This window comes from Oncorhynchus masou, chromosome 11, assembly GCF_036934945.1.
Source record: "Oncorhynchus masou masou isolate Uvic2021 chromosome 11, UVic_Omas_1.1, whole genome shotgun sequence".
NCBI classification, from domain to species: Eukaryota; Metazoa; Chordata; class Actinopteri; order Salmoniformes; family Salmonidae; genus Oncorhynchus; species Oncorhynchus masou.
In genome coordinates this window covers 28,893,368-28,916,979 of record NC_088222.1, presented here as the reverse complement: position 1 = coordinate 28,916,979, position 23,612 = coordinate 28,893,368, and the positions used below count along the sequence as shown (strand labels likewise).

The following is a 23,612-nucleotide window of genomic DNA, read 5'->3' as shown; positions in this document are numbered from 1 at the left end:
TTAAAAAACAACTTAAGACATACATATTCAAGCTAGCTTTTAATGTTTGATTTTCTTAAAGTCTATATTTTGCATTAGTAGCTAATGTTTTGATGTTTCTACTTATTGATGTATTGATGCTGTTTTGTTTTCTACATTATGTGCATTGAGCATGGGAAATGGGCTCTTCAAATTAAATATTGTCATTATTATAAACTTATTTTCAATGGTCCCATAAATCTAAAACCACAAACAATTTGGCTCTACACAAATTACAGCACTACAAGTCATACATCCATAGAGCAGGGAGACAGGCACAGGCCTCCAGGACCAATGTGTGCTATGTAAAAGTAGCCCAATCATACACTTCAAGTCGAGACAGATTGAGATCACTCTTTACATATTGAAATGTATTTATTTTAAAACAGATAGATAAATGACTGATACAACCCATAACAAAAGTTCATAATGTAATACCAGATAAGCAAATGTAAAAAAACAAAAAAACATTGAATGCAAAATTGTTGGTATGTTTACAAAAAGGTGTAAAGTTGATCAATTTACTGTTAATTCAATGGGCTGCAGCACTTGAAGCCTCTGTCTCTCTGTGTTGTTAACAACTCTCCTCTGTCTCCTACCATTTTTCATACAGAAATCTCTGAAGTTTTCTCCCACAAAGAAGAAAAGGAAGGGGTCCAGGCAGCTGTTCCCTGCTGCAAGACAGAGCGTTACCACGGCGGCCTTCCGAATCCCTTGGAGATAGCTGCAAGAATCCGCACAACCATTTAGCTGAGCATTCCGCTCAGCTGCCAGGAAGAAGGTTCGTACTACATGGTAGGGCAAGAAGCAGATCATGAAGATGCCGAGACCGAGGATAACGAGGGCACAAGACTTCCTCCTGGAGGGCCTCTTCATCCCCTCCACCCCAGCCCTACACTGCCTCAAGCTGAGCAGCACACATGCGTAGCAGACAGAGATTACAGTGAAGGGCAGGGCGAAGCCAACCACCAGGGCAGCACGGTTCAAGACGATGATGGTGCCAAGGCTGCTGCCCAATTCCAGACAGCGGGTCCGGTCTTCCCCCTCCTGGATAGTCCCAGAACTCAGTAGGGGTGCGGAGGCCAGCGACACAAATATCCAGATGAGTAGACACCCTCCCCAACCACAGGATCCTCCCTCCAGATTCATGAACATATAGGGGCGCGATACGGCCAGGTAACGGAGGACACTCAGGGCCAGCAGGAAGTAGACAGAGCCATACATGTTGATATAGAATACGTAGGAGACCAGGCGGCAAGTGATGTCCCCAAACGGCCAATGGGAGTCCAGCAGGTAGTATGCTGCCCTGAGTGGCAGTGAGCACACCAGCATGAGGTCAGACAACAGCAGGTTCAACATGTACAGGTTGACTGTGGTGATACTCCTCTTCCTCCTGTACATGCTCAGAAAGACCCAGAGGGAGGCACTGTTGGCTATCAGGCCCAGGAAGAAGAAGAGCAGGTATGCAGCAGGAAACACGCTGCGCTTGAAGCTGTCAATGGGACAATCGCACGTCAGATTCCTCACCTCTGATTCCAAACTCATATTACCTGTGCCTCCAGTGAGACCTGTGAATAAAGGGAGGGAGACACGGGTATGGAAAATGTACTGCAAGTGCTGGAAAGTAAAAAGACAGCAAACAAAAGACTGAAAAGGTGAATACTAACAGTACATTATGTTGAGGCATTTAATTACATACCTCTCCTCTTCCGATGCTACCTATTTACCATACATTTTTACAGCCACATGAGGGGCATAAAGACAGAATCTGATTATATGCTTTACTATCAGATGTTGTGGTTACTTTATAAAACTAGCCAACAATGACTGATAGATTTTTAAACCTGTGTTTTTCTAACAAAAATAGACAGAGCCACTTTACAGGAACTATTTTTCACATACAGTGCATTTGTTAAGTTTTCAATACCCTTCCCCTTTTCCACATTTTGTTACGTTACAGCCTTATTCTAAAATGGATAAAAAAATAAACACAATGCCCCATAATGACAAACCAAAACTTTTGCAAATGTGTTTGCCAATGTATTACTAATAAAAACAGAAATATCTTATTTACATAAGTATTCAGACCCTTTGCTATGAGACTCGAAATTGAGCTCAGGTTAATCCTGTTTCCATTGATCATCCTTGAGACGTTTCTACAACATGATTGGAGTCCACCTCAATTGATTGGACATGATTTGGAAATATACCTGTCTATATAAAGGTCCCACAGTTGACAGTTCATGTCAGAATAAAAACCAAGACATCAGGTCGAAGGAATTGTCCGTAGAGTTCCGAGACAAGATTGTGTCAAGGCACAGATCTCGGAAAGGGTAACAAAAAAGATCCCCAAGAACACAGTGGCTTCCATCATTCTTAAGTGGAAGAAGATTGGATGCACCAACACTCTTCCTAGAGCTGGCTGCCGGGAGATGACCAATAACTAGATGGTCACTCTGACAGAGCTCCAGAGTTCCTCTGTGGAGGTGGGAGAACCTTCCAGAAGGACATCCATCTCTGCAGCACTCCACCAATCAAGCCTTTATGGTAGAGTGGCCAGAAAGAAGCCGCTCCTCAGTAAAAGGCACATGGCTGCCCGCTTGAAGTTTGCCAAAATGCACCGAAAGACTCTCAGACCATGAGAAACAAGATTCTCTTATCTTATGAAACCAAGATTGAACTCTTGGCCTCAATGCCAAGCGTCACGTTCGGAGGTAACCTGGCAGCATTCCTACGGTGAAGCATGGAGGTGGCAGCATCATGATATGGGGATGTTTTTCAGCGGCAGGGATTGGGAGACTAGTCAGGATAGAGGGAAAGATGCACAAAGCAAAGCGAGATCCTTGATGAAAACTTGCTCCAGAGCGCACAGGACTTCAGACTGCTGCAAAGGTTCAACTTCCAACAGAAAAACAACCCTAAGCACACAGCCAAGACAATGCAGGACTTGCTTCGGGACAAGTCTCTGAATGTCCTTGAGTGGCCCAGCCAGAGCCCGCACTTGAACCCAATTGAACATCTCTGGAGAGACTGAAAATAGCGGTGCAGCGACACTCCCCATCCAACCTGACAGAGCTTGAGAGGATCTGCAGAGTAACTTGCTTGTAGTAATATACCAAAGAAGACTCGAGGCCAAAGGTCTTTTGACAAAGTACTGAGTAAAGGGTCTGAATACTTATGTAAATGTGATATTTTTGTTTATTTTGTTTTTTAAATTTGCAAAAATGTCAACAAATCTTTTTGCTTTGTCATTATGGGGTATTGTGTTGATTGATGAGGGGGGGGGGGGACAATTGGATCCATTTTAGAATACGGCTGTAACATAACAAAATGTGGAAAAAGTCAAGGGGTCAGAATACTTTCCGAATTGATGTCTAATTATAATATTTTGTAAATTAATGATATTAGACCAGTGGTCTCCAACCCTGTTCCTGGAGAGCTACCCTTTTGTAGGTTTTCGCTCCAACCACAGTTGTAACTAACCTGGTTCAGATGATCAACAAGATAATTATTAGGAACAGGTGTGCTAGATTAGGGTTGGAAGGAAAACCTACAGGACTGTAATACTCCAAGAACAGGGTTGGAGAGCCCTCTATAAGAGACCTAGCTGATCAGCTGTTGATTTATTTCAGGTAATCTGGTTTCTCATATGTGGATTTAGTATTCACTCGTTTCAACAGGTCTAATATCAAATATAACAAAAATAAACATGAGAAAGTTGACAGTACCTCTGTCTGTGGTCCAATACTGTTGCATACTTGTCATCAGTCCAGTGAACCCTGTTGAATCAGTCTTCTGATGGCTGTGGTAGTAACTGTCTGAACTATATCTGGAGAAAGCCAAACAGAAATGAGTGCAATCTCTTTCTCTACAATGCCTTTAGGGTTTACTCGGGGTGTGACTTCCTCTGATGTATTGCAATACCACTCTGCTGCTCTCCAAGTCCAATTCTACCTCATTTGCCATTGTTAACAGTTCACTGAGGCTATTCAACTGCTATGCAAAGCAACTGTGTGTTCAATTATGTTTTTATGACAAGGCTGTAGCTTTGGGTAAGTTAAGATAACATTTGAAATATGATTGAGACAGTTTATAATGGAATATACAGTTGTCACCGTTTTTGACAAACCTCTGTGCATGCAATTAGATCCACTTAAGTAGTTTCACAATGTCCTATAAAAAGCAATGTTATAGACAGTTTTGCAGTTTTTACTGTAACATGCAATGTTCGTGTTTTCATTCCATGACAGGCTCTGACCTGTTTTCTTCTGTTTGATTCACCCTTTCTGGAGCATCAGAGATAAAGATCAGTTTAGCATCCGCTCTACACCAAAGTAAAAACAAAACTACTGAGCATAAACACTTCTTCTGATGAACAATCTCTCCAATCCTAGTAACCCACAGCTTTCTTGACCTGAATGTGTAATTTTCGCTGAGCGAGGATGTATTGTACAGGATGTATTATTGAAATGATTCAGTACCTCACTAACAGTGACATATCATCCAAATGTTACGAATGAAATATTTTTGAATTAAGTACCAAGAAGTACCAATCATTATTACCATCTTATTTGAGGTCAACTACCTGGTCATTTATCTGTACCCATAAAATAAAGTGTAACGACCAAAGCAAAAAAATTAACCATGAAACCTATAACGTTTTAGACAATGGTAAAAACAAAGGTTTTATTATAGCTTTAGAGGAAGACAGAAATATACAATTAATCACATAGGAAAATATTTTCCAAATAATTTTAAGGCAGAAAAATACCAAAACATATGTATTTAACATAACATATGTTTAACAATACCTTTGCTATAGAACATGCATTCATTTTCAATGTAAAATAAAGTAAATCCTTAACGGAAATGTTGTTTGTCACCCATCTGTCACCCCTTTGGGGGGAGTAAGCACTAAGAACCCTCTGTAGTTACTGTGGTTAGACTAGAGCGTCCTCTAGTGGAACAGGGGACTGAGACTTGGAGACATCCCTCCTGCCTCACTGTGTAGGTTTATTGGCGGAATCTGTTAGAGCTGGTGTGTGATTGGTGACCGTGGCAGTATGGGTAATTTCATTTTTTCTACTAGCCAAAATGGTCTGGATGCACATTGTAAGCTGTCGAGGGGAATCAGGGAAAGATGTAAGGTTAAGCAGTTACAAGTTAAAGATATCAAAACCAGAAAGAAAAAATAAAATGTTGAGAATTGCGGCTCACTGATTGTTGTTTTGCGAGGAGGTCGTGATGTAAGTCCTGTTGTCGCTCCCGCTCCTTGTCTTTGCTGGTTTTCCAGGTCTGGGCCAGGACTCTCACCTGCTTCTCATCTAGACTTGGGTTATCTTGCCACTGTAAAAACACAAGTCATTGTAATGCGCATTAAATTTTTTCCACACATTACTTTGAGGCATCAGTGTAATATTAAATACTAATATAATATGAATGTAAGATAATATGAGGGACTAACCAAGCGCAACACATAGTCATACAGGGAGAGGTTCAGTAAGGAATGCAGGGACATGATGGCCTCGTTGACCTTCTCACAGCTAGAATAAATCATGTTCTGTTTTTCAGGAGAGAGACGCATTCAAATGTTAATGTGAGAGGCATCTATCCACTGACAGATAATCCCAAACAGAAACTTTAGAGATAAGCAACTGATTATCACACAAGAGTGGTGGTGAGACAGGCCTGATACCTTCAGCTGCCCATTAGTTTTCTTGTAAAGGGATGACAGACTGACAGCCATAGTTGTGGAGGTGGAGGGCCTGGGAACGTTGGTGTTGCTCTGTTCTGCCTTGTTCAAGAAGATAGCACCCTTCATAGTGGAGAGATAAACATACAGCTGTTTTTACACATCATACATATATCATTCACACTTGACTTATTTTTGAGGAACAAGAGTTCAAGTAAGGAAGTCGCAATGACTCAAAACCCCAATTACTCTATGTTCATAGGCAAGAGCAGAAGAGAGAGAGAGGGGGGGAGGGGGGGTGAGCTCCCTTCAATACAGGACCTCCATCAGGCGGTGACAGAAAAATTGCTATAATGTCCAGCAAATGGTACCAGAGCATCGGCTCACGGACGAAAGCCATAAGACTGCTAATTAGTTAATTACAGTGCATTCGGAAAGTATTTAGACCCCTTGACTTTTTCCACATTGTTACATTAAAGCCTAACTCTAAAATGAATCAAATAGTTTCCTCCCTCATCAATCTACAAAAAATACCCCATGACAAAGCAAAAACAGGTTTTTCGAAATTCTTGCCCCAAAAAAACCTACAAAAAACAAAGTAATATCACATTTACATAAGTATTCAGACCCTTTACTCAGTACTTTGTTGAAGCACCTTTGGCAGCGATTACAGCCTCAAGTCTTATTGGGTATTGCGCTACAAGCTTGGCACACCTGTATTCGGGGAGTTTCTCCCATTCTTCCCTGCAGATCCTCTTAAGCTCTGACACAGTGGGGCAAAAAAGTATTTAGTCAGCCACCAATTGTGCAAGTTCTCCCACTTAAAAAGATGAGAGAGGCCTGTAATTTTCATCATAGGTACACTTCAAAAATGACAGACAAAATGAGAAAAAAAATCCAGAAAATCACATTGTAGGATTTTTTATTAATTTATTTGCAAATTATGGTGGGCAATAAGTATTTGGTCACCTACAAACAAGCAAGATTTCTGGTTCTCACAGACCTGTAACTTCTTACTCTTACCATACCTACTCTGAAGCATGGGGGTGGAAACATCATGCTTTGGGGCTGATCCGTGTAAAGGAAAGAATGAATGGGACCATGTATCGTGAGATTTTGAGTGAAAACCTCCTTCCATCAGCAAGGTCATTAAAGATGAAACGTGGCTGGGTCTTTCAGCATGACATGATCCCAAACACACCGCCCGGGCAACGAAGGAGTGGCTTCGTAAAAGCATTTCAAGGTACTGGAGTGTCCTAGCCAGTCTCCAGATCTCAACCTCATAGAAAATCTTTGGAGGGAGTTGAAAGTCTGTGTTGCCCAGCAACAGCCCCAAAACATCACTGCTCTAGAGGAGATCTGCATGGAGGAATGGGCCAAAATACCAGCAACAGTGTGTGAAAACCTTGTGAAGACTTACAGAAAACGTTTGACCTCTGTCATTGCCAACAAAGGGTATAACAAAGTATTGAGATAAACTTTTGTTATTGACCAAATACTTATTTTCCACCACAATTTGCAAATAAATTCATTAAAAATCCTACAATATGATTTTCTGTTGTTTTTTTTTCTCATTTTGTCTGTCATAGTTGAAGTGTACCTGTGATGAAAATTACAGGCCTCTCTCATCTTTTTTAAGTTGGAGAACTTGCACAATTGGTGGCTGACTAAATACTTTTTTGGCCCATTGTAGTTTTTAGTCAGCCACCAATTGTGCAAGTTCTCAAATAAATAAATAAATAAATAAATAAATGCATACATACATACATACATACATACATACATACATACATACATACATACATACATACATACATACATACATACACACTACACTGACACTCATGCACATTCACATATACTACATCCGCACTACGTACTGTTCTTTATTTTACTCTTATTATTATCTATCCTGATGGATAGTACCCTGCCTTTATGTACATATCTACCTCAAATTGTACAGCTGCACAGTGATAAAGTACTAGCACTCCCTGAATATAGACTCATTCTTATGTATTTTATTCCTTGTGTTACTATATATATTTTTTTAACTCTTCATCATTGGGAAGAGCATCGTAAGCAAGCACTTCACGCTCGTCTACACCCGTTGTATTCGATTGCTCACCACTGTCCATGAAAACGTATTTATGTGTGTTGTAAAACTAATGTATAGTAGTTCCTCTTTACCTCTGCCTCGTACTCAGCCCAGGAAGTTTTGCGGTCAGCCTCACTGAGCTCCTCCTCCTCTTTGTGGTCCAGCAGGGACTCGTGTTCATGGTAGCAGACAATCTGCCCTTTACAGCTCTGCAGCAGCTCTGCCAGCACCATGTCCTGGGAAACACAGACAAACAATGTCACTCAACTCCCTACTCTAATAATTGAGATTATAATAGTCTTGTGTGTTTAATTTGAAGCTCTGGTCACCTTGGGCAGCAGGGTGGTCCTCTTGCTCTTCTTCTCAGAGTTGGGGTCATCCAGCAGCTCAAACATGTAGAGCTGCGTCAGTTCAAACAGAGTGAAGTGTCTCTGTATCTGCTGCTGGTCCACCACCCGGAACGACAGTGATTGCTTGGCCACCTGTAGGTCGTAGATCTTCTCCTCCATAGTGGCTAGGGAAGACTCAGCAATTCAATATCAGTGATTACAGAATTATATGTAGGGTCCTATAAAATCCGCATTGCGAAGAACGCTGACGGAATCACGGAATCCAGACATTAAAACGGAATTCAACAATATTTAAAAATGTATTGAACTTGGTAGAAAATCAACTAAATGTATTATTAGAAAATTCATTAATTTGCCAAAGTTCACAAGACATGAACAAAATGCATCAGTGATTCATATTTTCCTGCAACTTTCTGAAAATGGCACAGGAATGTCCCTGTCCAAGTGTGTGTGTGTGTGTGTGTGTGCAGTGTGCACATATGTCTAAACTGTGTAACCGTTGCAATGATGCTAATGATAGTAACCTCAATCCAGTAACATCAATCCAGTGGCCATATGTTTTGCACACTGCAATGCATGAACTCTACAGAAACATAGCTAACATAGCAACGGTCTCTTGCTGGTGCACACTTGCATTAAAGGGTTACTACACCTAAATAACCAAACTTCTCCTAGTTTTCCCAGACCATTTCCCAAAATTGGTCTCCTGAGCATTGTTGTGTACTTAGAACATCCAAATATTTTTTTCCCCTATAAAGTAAGTAAAAAAGTGAATTTAAGATGGAAAACCTGAAAAAAACCCGGAGGAAAACTGAAACCTGGCCAAACAAAAACGGAGAAAACTGAATTTGGGAAAAAATAAAAAAAGATATTATAGGGCCTTATAAACTCAGCAAAAAAAGAAACGTCCTCTCACTGTCAACTGTGTTTATTTTCAGCAAACTTAACATGTGTAAATATTTGTATGAACATAAGATTCAACACCTGAAACATAAACTGAACAAGTTCCACAGACATGTGACTAACAGAAATGGAATAATGTGTCCCGAAACAAAGGGGGGGTCAAAATCGAAAGTAACAGTCAGTATCTGGTGTGGCCACCATCTGCATTAAGTACTGCAGTGCATCTCCTCCTCGTGAAAAGCACCAGATTTGCCAGGTCTTGCTGTAAGATGTTACCCCACTCTTCCACCAAGGCACCTGCAAGTTCCCAGACATTTCTCGGGGGAATGGCCCTCGCCCTCACCCTCCGATCCAACAGGTCCCAGACGTGGTCGATGGGATTGAGATCCGGGCTCGTCGCTGGCCATGGCAGAACACTGACATTCCTGTCTTGCAGGAAATCACGCACAGAACGAGCAGCATTGCCATGCTGGAGGGTCATGTCAGGATGAGCCTGCAGGAAGGGTACCACATGAGGGAGGAGGATGTCTTCCCTCTAACTCACAGCATTGAGATTGCCTGCAATGAGAACAAGCTCAGTCCGATGATGCTGTGACAACACCGCCCCAGACCATGACGGACCCTCCACATCCAAATCGATCCCGCTCCAGAGTACAGGCCTCGGTGTAACGCTCATTCCTTCGAGGATAAACACGAATCAGACAATAACCCCTGGTCAGACAAAACCGCGACTCGTCAGTGAAGACCACTTTTTGGCAGCCCTGTCTGGTCCAACGACGGTGGGTTTGTGCCCATAGGTGACGTTGTTGCCAGTGATGTCTGGTGAGAACCTGCCTTACAAGAGGCCGACAAGCCCTTAGTCCAGCCTCTCTCAGCCTATTGCAGACAGTCTCAGCACTGGTGGAGGAATTGTGCGTTCTTGGTGCAACTCGGGCAGTTGTTGTTGCCATCCTGTACCTGTCCCGCAGGTGTGATGTTCGGATGTACCGATCCTGTGCAGGTGTTGTTACACGTGATCTGCCACTGCGAGGATGATCAGCTGTCTGTCCTGTCTCCCTGTAGCGCTGTCTTAGGCGCCTCACAGTACGGACATTGCAATTTATTGCCCTAGCCACATCTGCAGTCCTCATGCCTACTTGGGGGGGCAGGGTAGCCTGGTGGTTAGAGCGTTGGACTACCAACCGGAAGGTTGTAAGTTCAAATCCCCGAGCTGACAAGGTACAAATCTGTCATTCTGCCCCCGAACAGGCAGCTAACCCACTGTTCCTAGGCCGTCATTGAAAATAAGAATTTGTTCTTAACTGACTCGCCTAGTTAAATAAAATGCCTACCTCATGCAGATGAGCAGGGACACTGGGCATCTTTCCTTTTGTGTTTTTTAGATTCAGTAGAAAGGCCTCTTTAGTGTCCTACGTTTTCATAACTGTGACCTTAATTGCCTACCGTCTGTAAGCTGTTAGTGTCTTAACGACTGTTCCACAGGTGCATGTTCATCAATTGTTTATGGTTCATTGAACAAGCATGGGAAACAGTGTTTAAACCCTTTACATTGAAAATCTGTGAAGTTATTTGGATTTTTACAAATTATCTTTGAAAGACAGGGTCCTGAAAAAGGGACGTTTATTTTTTGACTGAGTTTATATGTAATCATCCAATGTGTCTCACAATCATATTACAGGAGATAGGGTCATACGAGATGTGATTACCTGTGTGAAGAAGCGGTAGACAAACACAGCCTTCAGCTGGCCAAAACGGTACACCCTGAAGATGCTCTGGATGTCATAGGAGGGATTCCACAAAGCATCAAAAATGATGACCCTGTTAGCTGCTACCAGGTTGATCCCAAGGGACCCAGCTCTTGTCGAGATGAGAAACAGACGACCCCTGAAAGAAAAGGGGGGTTAAATTAAATCAAAGGAGTGAGTGTGATCTTAAAAACAGACCATCTCAACAATTCACATTAGGTCTACAATTACTGATGCCTTGCCATATAATAATACATCACGAAGTAAAGTGTTATGCTGCATACTGTGTTGAGGTTTGGCACCACAGCGAAATGTGAGATGAAGAAAAGTACAGCAGTCAGACAGAAATGTACCGCTCGTTGGTGGCATCATTGAAATCTTGCACCCATTTCATCCTGGATGTGGCGCTGGTGGACCCGTCAATACGGTAATAGTCAGTGTTTCTGATCCAGCTGCCATCACCTACAGTTTAGAAAAGGAAACAAAGAAAATATTACACAATAATAGACTCTGAAGATGCATTTTTTGTTGTTGTAAAACTATAGCATTTGAAAAGCCAATGGGACTGGTACCTTTGTATAGGGATGATTGCCTGTTGTTTTTGGCTTTGTTGGTGAGGTCCAAGAAATCTTCAATCATGTCTAATGTGATCAAGGATTGACTGAACACCAACCTGTAAATATACAACAAAAACTGATGAGGGTTAATTCAACAAATCTGCTCTGTGAAACTGGCTAACTTGATCCTTATTTTTTGAAATCCACCCCTGGTGCCTGAATCCATGTCCCAAGCACACATATGATGAATCCCAAACCAGCCCCTCACCCCTACCAACTCGTTCGGAGGGCCCTCTGTTGTCATGTTGCTGACGAAACTTAGAGGGTGACTTCAAGAGTGGTGGGGGGATCAAATAAACCCTTCAACTTCAGGGACACACTCGTGACTTGAATGATGCAATTCATGTTCCACATTTAAATAATAAAATGAGCATGAAATTCAAATGAGAAAATTCTCTGTCGTTTTACAAGATAAAAACATCAGTAACAGTTAAACGTTTAATTTGGGATGTATTTCATATGTTACATGTGTCAAGCTTTGAAATCAGACAAACACAAATACAGGTGGCTTATAATTAGGCACGCCTCTCCATTCTTTTGTGTGAATTTGTACAAACTCAAAATAATGTGGTGTGTTTTTGGGATACCACTTCGCTCTGAAGCATAGCTTGCTCGGTCAAAGTGTTTATCGGAGGGTCTAAATAGCCCCTACACCCTCCATCATTTTCAATTCCTCAGCTTTGGGACACTAGTGCATATGGCGGAGGCGTGTGTGAACGCATAAATGGAGGGGCGAGGGGAAGAGGGATGATTTGGGATTCAGCCTTACACTTTGTCTTCCAGTTCCTCTGCCATTTGGAGAATCTCAAACAGCAGCACCATCTTCCCTGAGTGTCCCAGAATGGTGGCGTCAGAGTCACTCAGCATTGACTTGTACCAGTCTGCAGCCGGACTGTCAGGCCTGAAACTGGTGGACGATCTCAACGCTGAACACAGAGCATACATTATCACCACTGACCTCAAATGAATGAGACTAACAAGTAAGTCATTAACATAAGGTAAATTATTCAAAATGTTCAATAGTAACACTAGAAGGTATTGTAATAGACTCGGTGAAGTAATTTCCTGATTGGAAGAGACAATTCTACCTTCTACCACTGGAAACAGTGGACCTGCTCGCTGGTCTCCTTCCACATTGACACCCTTTGATGTGCTGTTCCACACTGGGATCACCTCCACATCCTTGCTGTCTTCATCAGCATTCACCACTTTCCCCTTGTTCTCCTTCTCTTTCCTGAGTGGGACATAAAGGAAAAGTTATGAAAGGCAACAATCTATTATTTGCATGATTTCATTTGTCATTGGGTGGTAATGGACTACTTCAGGCATCACACAGTGGTAGGAGTTAAAAGATTTGGGTAGCCTACTGAATACTCATGCTTACACACCTGTCAGTTTTCCCCTGGTGCTTCCCATCAAAATGACCCTGAAAACAAAGAGCATCTATGTTGATGATGGTTTGATTGACATGCCTCAGGATCTGTCTGCAGATGAGAAAATAGTTGTTTTTGTTCAAACCTGCATCTGATGGGTCTTTACCTTATTTTCTTTGCTGATATAGTTGAGCTGCAGACACCAGGGATGGTTCCAGATTCGGCTGAGTATCTGGAAGTCCTTGAAAAGGCTAGTTCCGGCTTTGCCCCTGGCTCCCTCAACCACAGACCTAGCTCCTAAACACATGTGCAGCTTTTTTCCCCAAAAGGTTTATTAAATCATGCACATTTCATTGATATGTAGAGCTTTCTGAGCTAACGATGGAGGTTCTTACCAGTGAAGTTGTCCAGGTAGTAGCAATACAGTCTGTACTGGAGAGGGGTCACCCTCACCGCTATAACATATTCATGTTTAGGGGGCAGGAACTTGGTCAAGGCTGAGTAGTCTCTTCTCTGACAAAGAGGAAAACACACTAAGTGTATCCACTGGAAACTGACAAAGAACTTTGCAACAAATACTTGTAAAAATGTAAGCAGTGGTTCTGATAAACTACAAATAAATATGCCATACACTCCTAGTAATTGAGCTGTCTCACCTGTACACATCCTGTCAACATTGCATGAAGAACATGGGTGCGATTCTTCATGATGCAGACGTCTCTGGGGGTGGAGTCTGCACACTGGCCGTTTTGAATGGGGTTGATAAAGCGATTCCGGAACTCCTTGATTGAGCCCAGAAGATTTTCCTTGATGAAGTTGACCATGCAGTGGTCTGAGAAAACAAAAATATATAAGACACGGCTACACCTTTGACTACTATATCATTTTTTGATATAATAAAACTGAAACATGAATAAACTAACCCAAACGTTGACATACTGCCCAGAGAAGGAGCTTAAATGGAAAGGCTGTCATAGGCTGTGTTCAAACTGAAGCAGGCCTCCTTACACTCATTGAGGTTGTTCTGCAGTGGTGTGCCTGTCAGCACCACCCTCCTTTTGGTCTTAATGGCACTCATAGCTTTAGAGATGTTGGATGCCTCGTTCTTCAGCATGTGACCCTCGTCGCAGATCACAAAGTCTGGACCTGGAGTACAACAAATGTAGTGTATTAGAGTTTCAACATCAATCAATTATACTACTTCAAATTTGTACATACCTCTCAACACTTCACATGCATATAATTGGTAGAGGATGTACCTGGATCGACCAGAGTACTGTCAAAGGTATTTTTGAACTTTCCGTAGATGACTTTGAGGCCTAGTGTGAGGTTACGGTACATCTCATAGCCCATGATCATAACACCACCATCCATCTGCCATCTCTGCAGGGCATTATAACGCTCCTGTGTTCGCTTCAGTGTGGCCAACTCTGTCACCTTCGAGATGGAAAAAAAGAAACACGAAATACCTTGAATATACTACAATGCTTATCAATAACCTCTGCATGTATTTAACAAAACTAAAACTAAAATCTTCTTGGTTACCTTGACTTTGTCAGCTCCCATGTCAACTTGCCACTTCTCAAACTCGTTGACCCAGTTGAGGATGATGTTGAGTGGACACACCACCAGGGCAGTCCTGAAGTTCATGCACTTTGACTGCAGCACCATATGGAGAAATGTCACCACCTACATGAGAAAATATTGAAGCAAGAGCTTCTAGTATTATATACTAAACAAAAATATAAACGCAATATGTAACAATTTCAAAGATTTTACTGAGCTCATAGAAATAAATCAGTCAATTGAAATAATTTCATTAGGCCCTCATTTAGGGCAGCCATGAGTGGGCCTAGGAAGGCATAGGCCCACCCACTAGGGAGACAGGCCCAGCCAATCAGAAAGAATTTCCCCCCACAAAAGGGCTTTATTACAGACAGAAATACTCCTCAAAACTTGAGACATCTGTGGCATTGTGTTGTGTGACAAAACTGCACATTTCAGAGTTGCCTTTTATTGTCCCCAGTACAAGGTGCACTTGTGTAATCAAATCAAATTTTATTTGTCACATGCGCTAAATACAACAGGTACCGTGAAATGCTTCTTAAAAGCCCTTAACCAACAATGCAGTTCAATAAATTTAGTTAATAAAATATTTACTAAATAAACTAAAGTAAAAAAATCTAATCAATCAAAAGTAACTCAAGAAATGTACATAACAATAACAAGGCTATATACAGGGGGTACCGGTGCTGAGTCAATGTGCGGGGTACAGGTGTTGGTGACGTGGACACCAAGGAGCTTGAAACTCTCAACCCACTCCACTTCAGTCCCATCGATGTTAATGGGGGCCTGTTCAACCCTCCTTTTCCAATAGTCCACGATCAGCTCCTTTGTCTTGCTCACATTGATGGAGAGGTTGTTGTCCCGGCACCACACTGCCAGGTCTCTGACCTCCTCCCTATAGGCTGTCTCATTGTTGTCGGTGATCAGGCCTACCACTGTTGTGTCGTCAGCAAACTTAATGATGGTGTTGGCGTCATGCTTGACCATACAGTCGTGGGTGAACAGAGAGTACAGGAGGGGACTAAGCACGCATCCCTAATGATCATGCTGTTTAATCAGCTTGTTGATATGCCACACCTGTCAGCTGCATTGATTATCTTGGCAACAAATTAATGCACAAAATTTGAGAGAAATACGTTTTTTGTGCATATGGAACATTTCTGGGATCTTTTATTTCAGCTCATGAAACATGGGAACAACACTTCACATGTTGTATTTATATTTTAGTTCAGTGGAGTATCTCTAGTATTGTTAACAAAACATACTGTTCTATGAATGACATATGCATATGACAACACTCCTACTGTTCGCTTCATTTTACATGCAGTGTCTTTCCTAGGCCCGTGCAGTGGGCCAGTAAGCAGCCTGATCCAGTTGAATTGGCCTTCTTCACAGACTCACAACAACAGTCCCAGATAAACTGCAAACCTATCAGAAGGAGGAAGAGATACAGCAAATTGAAGGGGCAATGCTGATAGCCACTGTATTTAACTTACTGTCTGTATTGGGTTTGTACAACTGATATAAAAGCCGAGACTTACCATCCACCTGGTGAGGCTTGAGCCTGGTCACCAGGTTCCTGTGCACCTGGATGAGTGGCTCCTTTGTCCCCTCATCCTGATCCAGGACCAGCTTAGTGGTGATGGGACAGGCCACATGAGAAGACTCATCCTCAAAAACAATCACCTGCGAGGAAACGACAATTAGACCAAAACTGATCATATAAAATGGTATAATATATAATTGATGATACATTTAGCACCTGATAGTACACAAACAATAAAACAAGAATAGCAAAATGATCATCATACATCTCAGAAATCCAATAGTTACACATCAATGAAGTTAGTAAGAAGGATACAAAAGGGTGACTGACAATGCAAATGTAAAATGAGATGGTGATATCGCCTAGAGGAAGAAATTCAAGCCAAAGAACAAGTGCCGAATGACCTCCAAGGTCAACTTCAAGATGTTTTTTGAGGAACCTCAAGGCCTTCGATGCTCTGTCCGACCAAAGAACCATTACATACAAAATGCTTGCATTGCAAAGAGAAGCGGCAAATTAAAAGGAAAAAATACTTATCTCCATATATGACCAATGGAAGATCCAAGCCCGCAAAACAAGAGAGCAGCTAAAGTCAGATGTAACAGAGAGCCAGCTGACATTTCTGATTGACACATTGAAGAAAGGAACTGCTGTCATGAGCGTCTATCTTGAAATTCAAGATCACATCACACAGTCAACTGAGTTAAGGCGTCGTGTCGACACAGGTGAGGCAGTTACAGCGGATATCATCAGAATTGCCTATGAAAAGATATCAGGCATTGATGAAGAGTTTGATGCCGAACAGGAAAAACATTGTCTCAGTGAGTTACTTGACCGCGACTATACTCGCTCCATTTACAGATCTACAGTCTCACAAGTCAGTCACAAGTCCAGTGTTCAATCCAGCCATCCCTCCATGGCTTCATGTATGCCAGCCACATGTGTAGATGCAGCAGCAGAGCTGGCAGCAAAGGAAGTTGAGTATGAAGTGTTGCTGGAGAAAAAGAAACAAAAGGAAATGATACAACACTCAGAAGAGCAGTAAAGGAAGGATGTGAGTTGGAACTACTACAGGCAAAGAGAGATGTAAAGGCAGCTCGGGCCAGGTTGTAAAAACTAGCTTCTAAACTGTCAACAACATTACTCCAACTTCCATTCAACAACTCTCCAATGCCCCAGCATCATCACCTCATGTGGATGTGACTTCTCTGGCTCAAGCCTTCCAAGATAGCAAAGCACTTAATCGACTTCCAATGCCAGAGCCATTTGTATTCAATGGTGATTCAATTAAATTCCTTGAGTGGAAAGCCTCATTTGTGTCATTTATCGATCAAAGAAGTGTATTGTCAGTTGACAAGCTTTATTATCTTAAGAAGTACGTGGGTGGCCCAGCTCGTAAGACCCTGGATGGTACTTTCTACAGAAATGATGACAAGGCCTACAAAGACGTGTGGAACAAACTCAACCATAAATATGGCCAGCCATTTGTCATACAGAGGGCATTTAGAGAAGTGCTTGCGAACTGGCCAAAAACTCAACTTAAGGACACCGTAGGACTCAGAGACGTTCCAGATTTTTTAAATGCCTGTCAGGATGCTATACCTATGTTAAAGGTCTTCAGATATTAAATGACTGTAAAGAGAATCAGAAGCTAGTTAAAAAACTGCCTGACTGGGCAGCTTCTTATTGGAACAGACAAGTTACACAAACCTTGAACAATAGTCAAGAATTCCCCAGCTTCCAGAAATTTGCTACTTTGATGACGATGAAAGCAGAGATTGCTTGCAATCAGATAACTTCTTTCTAAGCTCTCCGTTAATCTGAATGTACCACTGAGAAACTAAATGTCATGGAGACCAAGAGGAGCATGGCAAGTGTTCTCAAACATTCACAGATAGAGAGAATCAAAAGTCAGCCAAAGGACAGAAATATGTGAAAGAAAATAAGCTTTGCTACGGGTGCTTGAAATCTGGTCACAGTGCAAAGGACTGTCGTCATCACCACACCTTTGACACCTGCAAAGGAAAGCATCCCACGTGTCTCCACGATGACAGTTAGGTGAAACGGGAAAAGCCTACACCTCTGCCAATTTCTTACCAAAATAATATGGATGAGGCAGCAACTGCATTGTCACTCAACGTAGCTGGAGAAGGACAATCTACTAACACTTTCATGATCATACCAGTGTGGGTGTCAAAGGAACATGTCAGGTGCTGAAAAACTTGCCTACGCCCTGCTTGACATCAAGAGTGAGACTAAATTCATTGACCAGGAAGTGAGCAATTCGTATCGCAGATATTCGCAGATACGTATCCAGTGAAACTGAAATAAACTACTATGATAGGACGTGACAGTTGTGAAAAGTAAAAGAGTCTCACGACTTTGTGTGAGAGGTTACAGCTAAACCATCCAAATCGATCTTCGTCCTCCCTACACCAAGGATTGCATACCTGTAAACTGCACCCACATTCCGACCAGTGAAACGGCCAAGCACTGGAATCACTCCATGGTAGTAGATGAAATCCCAACTCTGAAGGATTGTCAGGTTGGCCTTCTGTCATGACGTGCCCTGGGAGGAGGATCATAGCCCTCCTCTCTCTCTCTCCACGGTATTATGACTTTATGACAGGTCATAAATACCTGGTAGAAACTGCCATGCAGTATTGAGAGAGTCTACCAGAACAAAGTACATATTTTGTTCAAAACTCCTAATCCTCAAAATGGGAGAACTAAACAATATTTCTATTTTTGAGAAAGTGGGAATGGTTCATGGACACTTAAGGGACGTGTCGTGTCTTTGGCTATGCCGGATTAAGTGATATGACATGCTATTCTATAAAATCCTTTCTCTGCAATTAATATTACCTGATTGAGCTAATCATGTAAATGTAATTAACTAGAAAGTCGGGGCACCACAAAATAATATTTATAGAGCTGTATCTTCCGAATAAACTCTTAAAGACCTAGTAATATTTTACATCAATAGCAGTCAATATTAATCGTCACCTTATTTCAGTCTCATCTGAAAGTTGTAAATTCTTGGTTATCTTCACGAACCCTGGCTAACAAGTTGAATCAGGGTTTGAGTGAAAGAGCGGGAAGACTGAAGAACAGAGGGAGAAGTGATGTCTCTATCGGGCCGCAAGCAGCTACTCTATCGTAAATACAGAATCCTATGCATTCTAAATTACCGCCCATTTGGAAAAGGAAAATGCAATAAATATTTACTCTGAGCTGCGCTTCGGTAGGATGGTCGTCGATGCTGGTCGTGTTGGCCAACAGATCTTCCTGTCCTCGGAAGAATGTCTCTGGTTGGTAAATTGGATACGTTGTAGTAACATTGTTGTGTGGTAGACGGGATACGTTGTCTGTCTGTCCTCTTCTAGCCCACGTTTTCAGCTGCTTTTGCTAACTCAACGGCTAGGGGGTATCACTTCTGTAGCGAATAAAAGTTCATACCATTCGCAACCAAAGCTCACGCTGAGGTTGGCTTCATTCTGTAGTTATTATCTGAACCCTTCTGACATCCGATCTTCATCCTAATGTACCCGGAACAGGAAGTTATGTTGTCGTCAAGGCTTTATATAGGAAGGGAGAGGAGGGCGTGTTTCATAGTTTATAACCAATGTCTCTTCACGTGGGTGGGCCTAATTCACTCATGAAAACCCAATTCTCACATTTTAGAAAATCACATTTCATCCCCTCACAAATCATTTCATATTCAAACATTTAAATTGCACAACAATTCCATGTTTATCTGATAACTATAATGTGTAGACTTTCCACAGTACCATTTATGGCTTCCTATCATTGATGAGAATGTCTCAGATGACAACCAAACTGACATCATATTCATTAAGTACCAACGCATATGTTCAACTGGTTGGATTACCAAAATATGGTTCATTTTCCCCCACCTTCTGATGTTCCCAGAATCTCTATGTTAACCAAGGGATTTTCAATAGTCACACCAGTAGGGTAGAGAGAGGAAAAAAGGGGGGAGAAGTATTTATGACTGTCATAAACCTACCCCCAGGCCAGCGTCATGACAGACGGTTATGTGTTTCATTTGGTGATCTCATGAAGGACAGGAAACACACATAACGTATCTCTTAAAGTGTACATGTCCTAGCTGTCACGTTTACATCTAAATATTGTGAAACGTATGTGATTAAACATGAAACTATTTGTGAACAGATGTAATGTCATGTTAACCTTCTAAATGAGAGTATGGATTTTCATATAAAGATGAACTAGTCAGTGGCTACAATTGTATAGGCCACCGGAGACCATACATCTGAAGTTTGGATACACGGCCGGAAATGGTTAAACTCTGAGACTATCGATCACTACAGAATAAAAGCAAATCTTAGACGAATAATTACTAGTCTGCATCTAGAAATTACATAAGTCTAGAACGAGAATACCGACAACCGCCGAAGCGTCTATCTATGAGAACATTTCCAAATGGTACTCTGAAGTAACCATGTGTTCACGTGCAAAGGATTAGCATTTCAATCAATACAATTATAGACTGTGTGTAGTTAATCCCTTTTCTTTCCCGCACTTTCTCAGTCCCCACCCCTTTCCTTTGTCTACCAAGCCGTCATATCGGCTTAGCCCACTCTGGACTTTTCTATCAGTTAGTAACCAATATCTACTGTTTGTTTTTAATGTATTTCTGTGATTATTTAGTTAGTTAGTAAATAAATTATTAAGACAATTTGTATATTGCGGACTCATTATGGAAACTAGGGTTCGTGCAGATAACTAAGTATTTTACGACGTTTGGAATGAGACTAATGAGGTAACAAATAATAATTAATTAATAGAAGACTAATTGATCAGATATTAAAATATCTGAAGTTATATTCGGAAAATTATAACTTTAATCTCAACATTTTCTGTGGTCCCCCGACTTCCTAATTCATTAATGTTTACATGATTAGTTTAATCACGTAATAATTAAACCTAGAGGGAACTGATTTTATATAAATAAGTCTTCACATTTAATGATTGTCACAGACACGACACTTCTGATAGGCAAGAACTGCTCAAGGGCAATGGCACCAAAACAAGTGATTTTAGTTGAAAATGATGAGCCCTACGCTGTTCAAACTGACTGAGGACAGAGCGTTGTGGGAGGCTCATCGCCATTCATTGATACACCAGGCGCCGCTAGTCTGTGTCACCAGGTCATCGTCAAAAAGGTCCCCTCAGTAATCCCTGCAGATGCTATTCGCATTCTGGAGTGCGATTTCAAGGACGCCAGTGAAGATAGCAAGACAGTGTCACAGGATGACATCCTCTTCCTGAACAAGCTGAATGATGGTATAAGGAAGAATAGACATGGCCCCTACGAAATGCCCTTGCCTTTTAAGGTGGAGACCCAATCTACCCAACAACAAACAACTCGTCATTGTACGGCTCAGACATCTGTTAAAGGATGAAAGATATAAAGGAAAGTTATGTCAAATTCATGGATGAGGTCATTGAAAAGGGTGACGCGGAGAAGTTGAAGATGATGGAAATGAAGGCTAGAAATGGTATATTGCTCATCATGGCATTTACCATCCTAAGAAGTCAGATAAGCTATGCATAGTATTTGATTGCTCTGCCAAGTACAAGGGAACCAGTTTAAATGACCATCTGCTTACAGCCTCAAGAGTTCCACATGAATGTGCATCTGTTAGGCACTGTACCATCTCCTGGATGTGCAAACTATAGACTGAAGCTTCTAGCTAAGGAGAACAGAGACCTATACCCTCACTGCTCACAATTCATCATGAGCGACTTTTACGTCGATGATGGGGTTACAAGCATAGACTGTTCGGAGTATGCTATTCAGTTTGCACAGGAGGCTCGAGAACTTTGTGCCATCGGTGGTCTTCGACTGCACAGGTTTGTATCCAGTGACAGAGCTGTCCTAGTAAGCATACCGCCATGGGAACGTGCATCCAACATTAAGGACCTTAACCTTGCATGTGATGACTTGCTGTGGTAGCCATGCTGGTTAAGTGTGTCTTGAATTCTAAATAAATCACTGACAGTGTCACCAGTAAAGCAACCCCCACACAATCACACTTCCTCCTCCATGCTTCACAGTGGGAACAACACATGGGAAGATCAACCGTTCACCTACTCGGCATCTCACAAAGACACAGCAGTTGGAACCAAAAATCTCAAATTTGGACTCATCAAACCAAAAGGACAGATTTCCACTGGGGAGGCAGGGTAGCCTGGGGCAGCAGGGTAGCCTAGTGGTTAGAGCATTGGACTAGTAACCGAAAGGTTGCAAGTTCAAATCCCGAGCTGACAAGGTACAAATCTGTCATTCTGCCCCTGAACAGGCAGTTAAGCCACTGTTCCTAGGCCATCATTGAAAATAAGAATTTGCTCTTAACTGACTTGCCTAGTTAAATAAAGGTAAAAAATAAAAAATAAATGTCCATTGCTCGTGTTTCTTGACCCAAGCAAGTCTCTTCTTATTATTGGTGTCCTTTAGTAGTAGTTTCTTTGCAGCAATTCGACCATAAAGGCCTGATTCATGCAGTCTCCTCTGAACAGTTGATGTTGAGATGTGTCTGTTACAGTTAGCACCTCTAAGCTGACGACACCATTCTGTATACCTCTGGCCCTTCTTTGGACACTGTATTAACAAACCTCCAGACAAGCTTCAATGCCATACAACTCTCTTTCGGTGGCCTCCAACTGCTCTTAAATGCAAGTAAAACTAAATACATGCTCTTCAACCGATCGCTGCCCGCACCTGCCTGACCGTCCAGCATCACTACTCTGGACAGTTCTGACTTAGAATATGTGGACAACTACAAATATCTAGGTGTCTGGTTAGACTGTAAACTCTCCTTCCAGACTCACATTAAGCATCTACAATCCAAAATTAAATCTAGAATCGGCGTCCTATTTCGCAACAAAGCATTCTTCACTCATGCTGCCAAACATACCCTTGTAAACTGACTATCCTAACGACCCTTGACTACGGCGAAGTAATTTACAAAATAGCCTCCAACACTCTACTAAGCAAATTGGATGCAGTCTATCACAGTGCCATCCATTTTGTCACCAAAGCCCCATATACTACCCGCCACTGCGACCTGTATGCTCTCGTTGGCTGGCCCTCGCTTCATATTCGTTGCCAAATCCACTGGCTCCCTCTATAAGTCTTTGCTAGGTAAAGCTCAACCTTATCTCAGCTCACTGGTCACCATAGCTGCACCCACCTGTAGCACGCTCTCCAGCAGGTATGTTTCACTGGTCACCCCCAAAGCCAATTCCTCCTATGGCCGCCTTTCCTTACAGTTCTCTGTGGCCAATGACTGGAACGAATTGCAAAAATCACTAAAGCTTGAGACTCATATCTCCCTCACTAACTTTAAGCACCATCTGTCAGAGCAGCTCACAGATCGCTGCACCTGCACATAGCCCATCTGTAAATAGCCCATTCAACTGTCTCATTCCCATACTGTTATTTATTTATTTATTGCTCCTTTGCACCCCAGTATCTATACTTGCACATTCATCTTCTGCACATCTATCACTCCATTGTTTAATTGCTAAATTGTAATTATTTTCCCATTATGGGTTATTTATTGCCTTACCTTCCTTATCTTACCTCATTTGCAAACATGGTATATAGACCTTCCTTATCTTACCTCATTTGCAAACATGGTATATAGACTTTTTCTA

General features: G+C 41.9%; 2 protein-coding genes across 2 annotated transcripts in view; both read right to left on the bottom strand.

The window, feature by feature from the left end:
- Window positions 1-380: 380 nt before the first annotated feature.
- On the bottom strand, window positions 381-4,176 carry LOC135548441 (cysteinyl leukotriene receptor 2-like). Its single transcript, XM_064978051.1, has 2 exons — window positions 3,747-4,176; window positions 381-1,586 (listed from the first exon to the last, which is right to left on the bottom strand). The coding sequence occupies exons 1-2, from the start codon at window positions 3,781-3,783 to the stop codon at window positions 535-537; spliced, it is 1,089 nt and encodes a 362-aa protein (XP_064834123.1). The 5' UTR covers window positions 3,784-4,176; the 3' UTR covers window positions 381-534.
- Window positions 4,177-4,700: 524 nt separating this feature from the next.
- LOC135547847 (transcriptional regulator ATRX-like) overlaps window positions 4,701-23,612 on the bottom strand; it is a 31,288-nt gene continuing 12,376 nt past the window's right edge. The window contains 21 exon segments of the mRNA XM_064977073.1: window positions 4,701-5,135; window positions 5,236-5,364; window positions 5,483-5,578; window positions 5,714-5,833; window positions 7,898-8,041; window positions 8,135-8,329; window positions 10,765-10,942; window positions 11,157-11,265; window positions 11,376-11,476; window positions 12,190-12,346; window positions 12,509-12,654; window positions 12,809-12,846; window positions 12,960-13,090; window positions 13,189-13,306; window positions 13,450-13,625; window positions 13,802-13,939; window positions 14,053-14,230; window positions 14,339-14,482; window positions 15,681-15,787; window positions 15,901-16,045; window positions 18,356-18,474. Of these exon segments, the coding sequence (XP_064833145.1) occupies window positions 5,019-5,135; window positions 5,236-5,364; window positions 5,483-5,578; window positions 5,714-5,833; window positions 7,898-8,041; window positions 8,135-8,329; window positions 10,765-10,942; window positions 11,157-11,265; window positions 11,376-11,476; window positions 12,190-12,346; window positions 12,509-12,654; window positions 12,809-12,846; window positions 12,960-13,090; window positions 13,189-13,306; window positions 13,450-13,625; window positions 13,802-13,939; window positions 14,053-14,230; window positions 14,339-14,482; window positions 15,681-15,787; window positions 15,901-16,045; window positions 18,356-18,474 (2,786 nt within the window). The 3' untranslated portion in view covers window positions 4,701-5,018.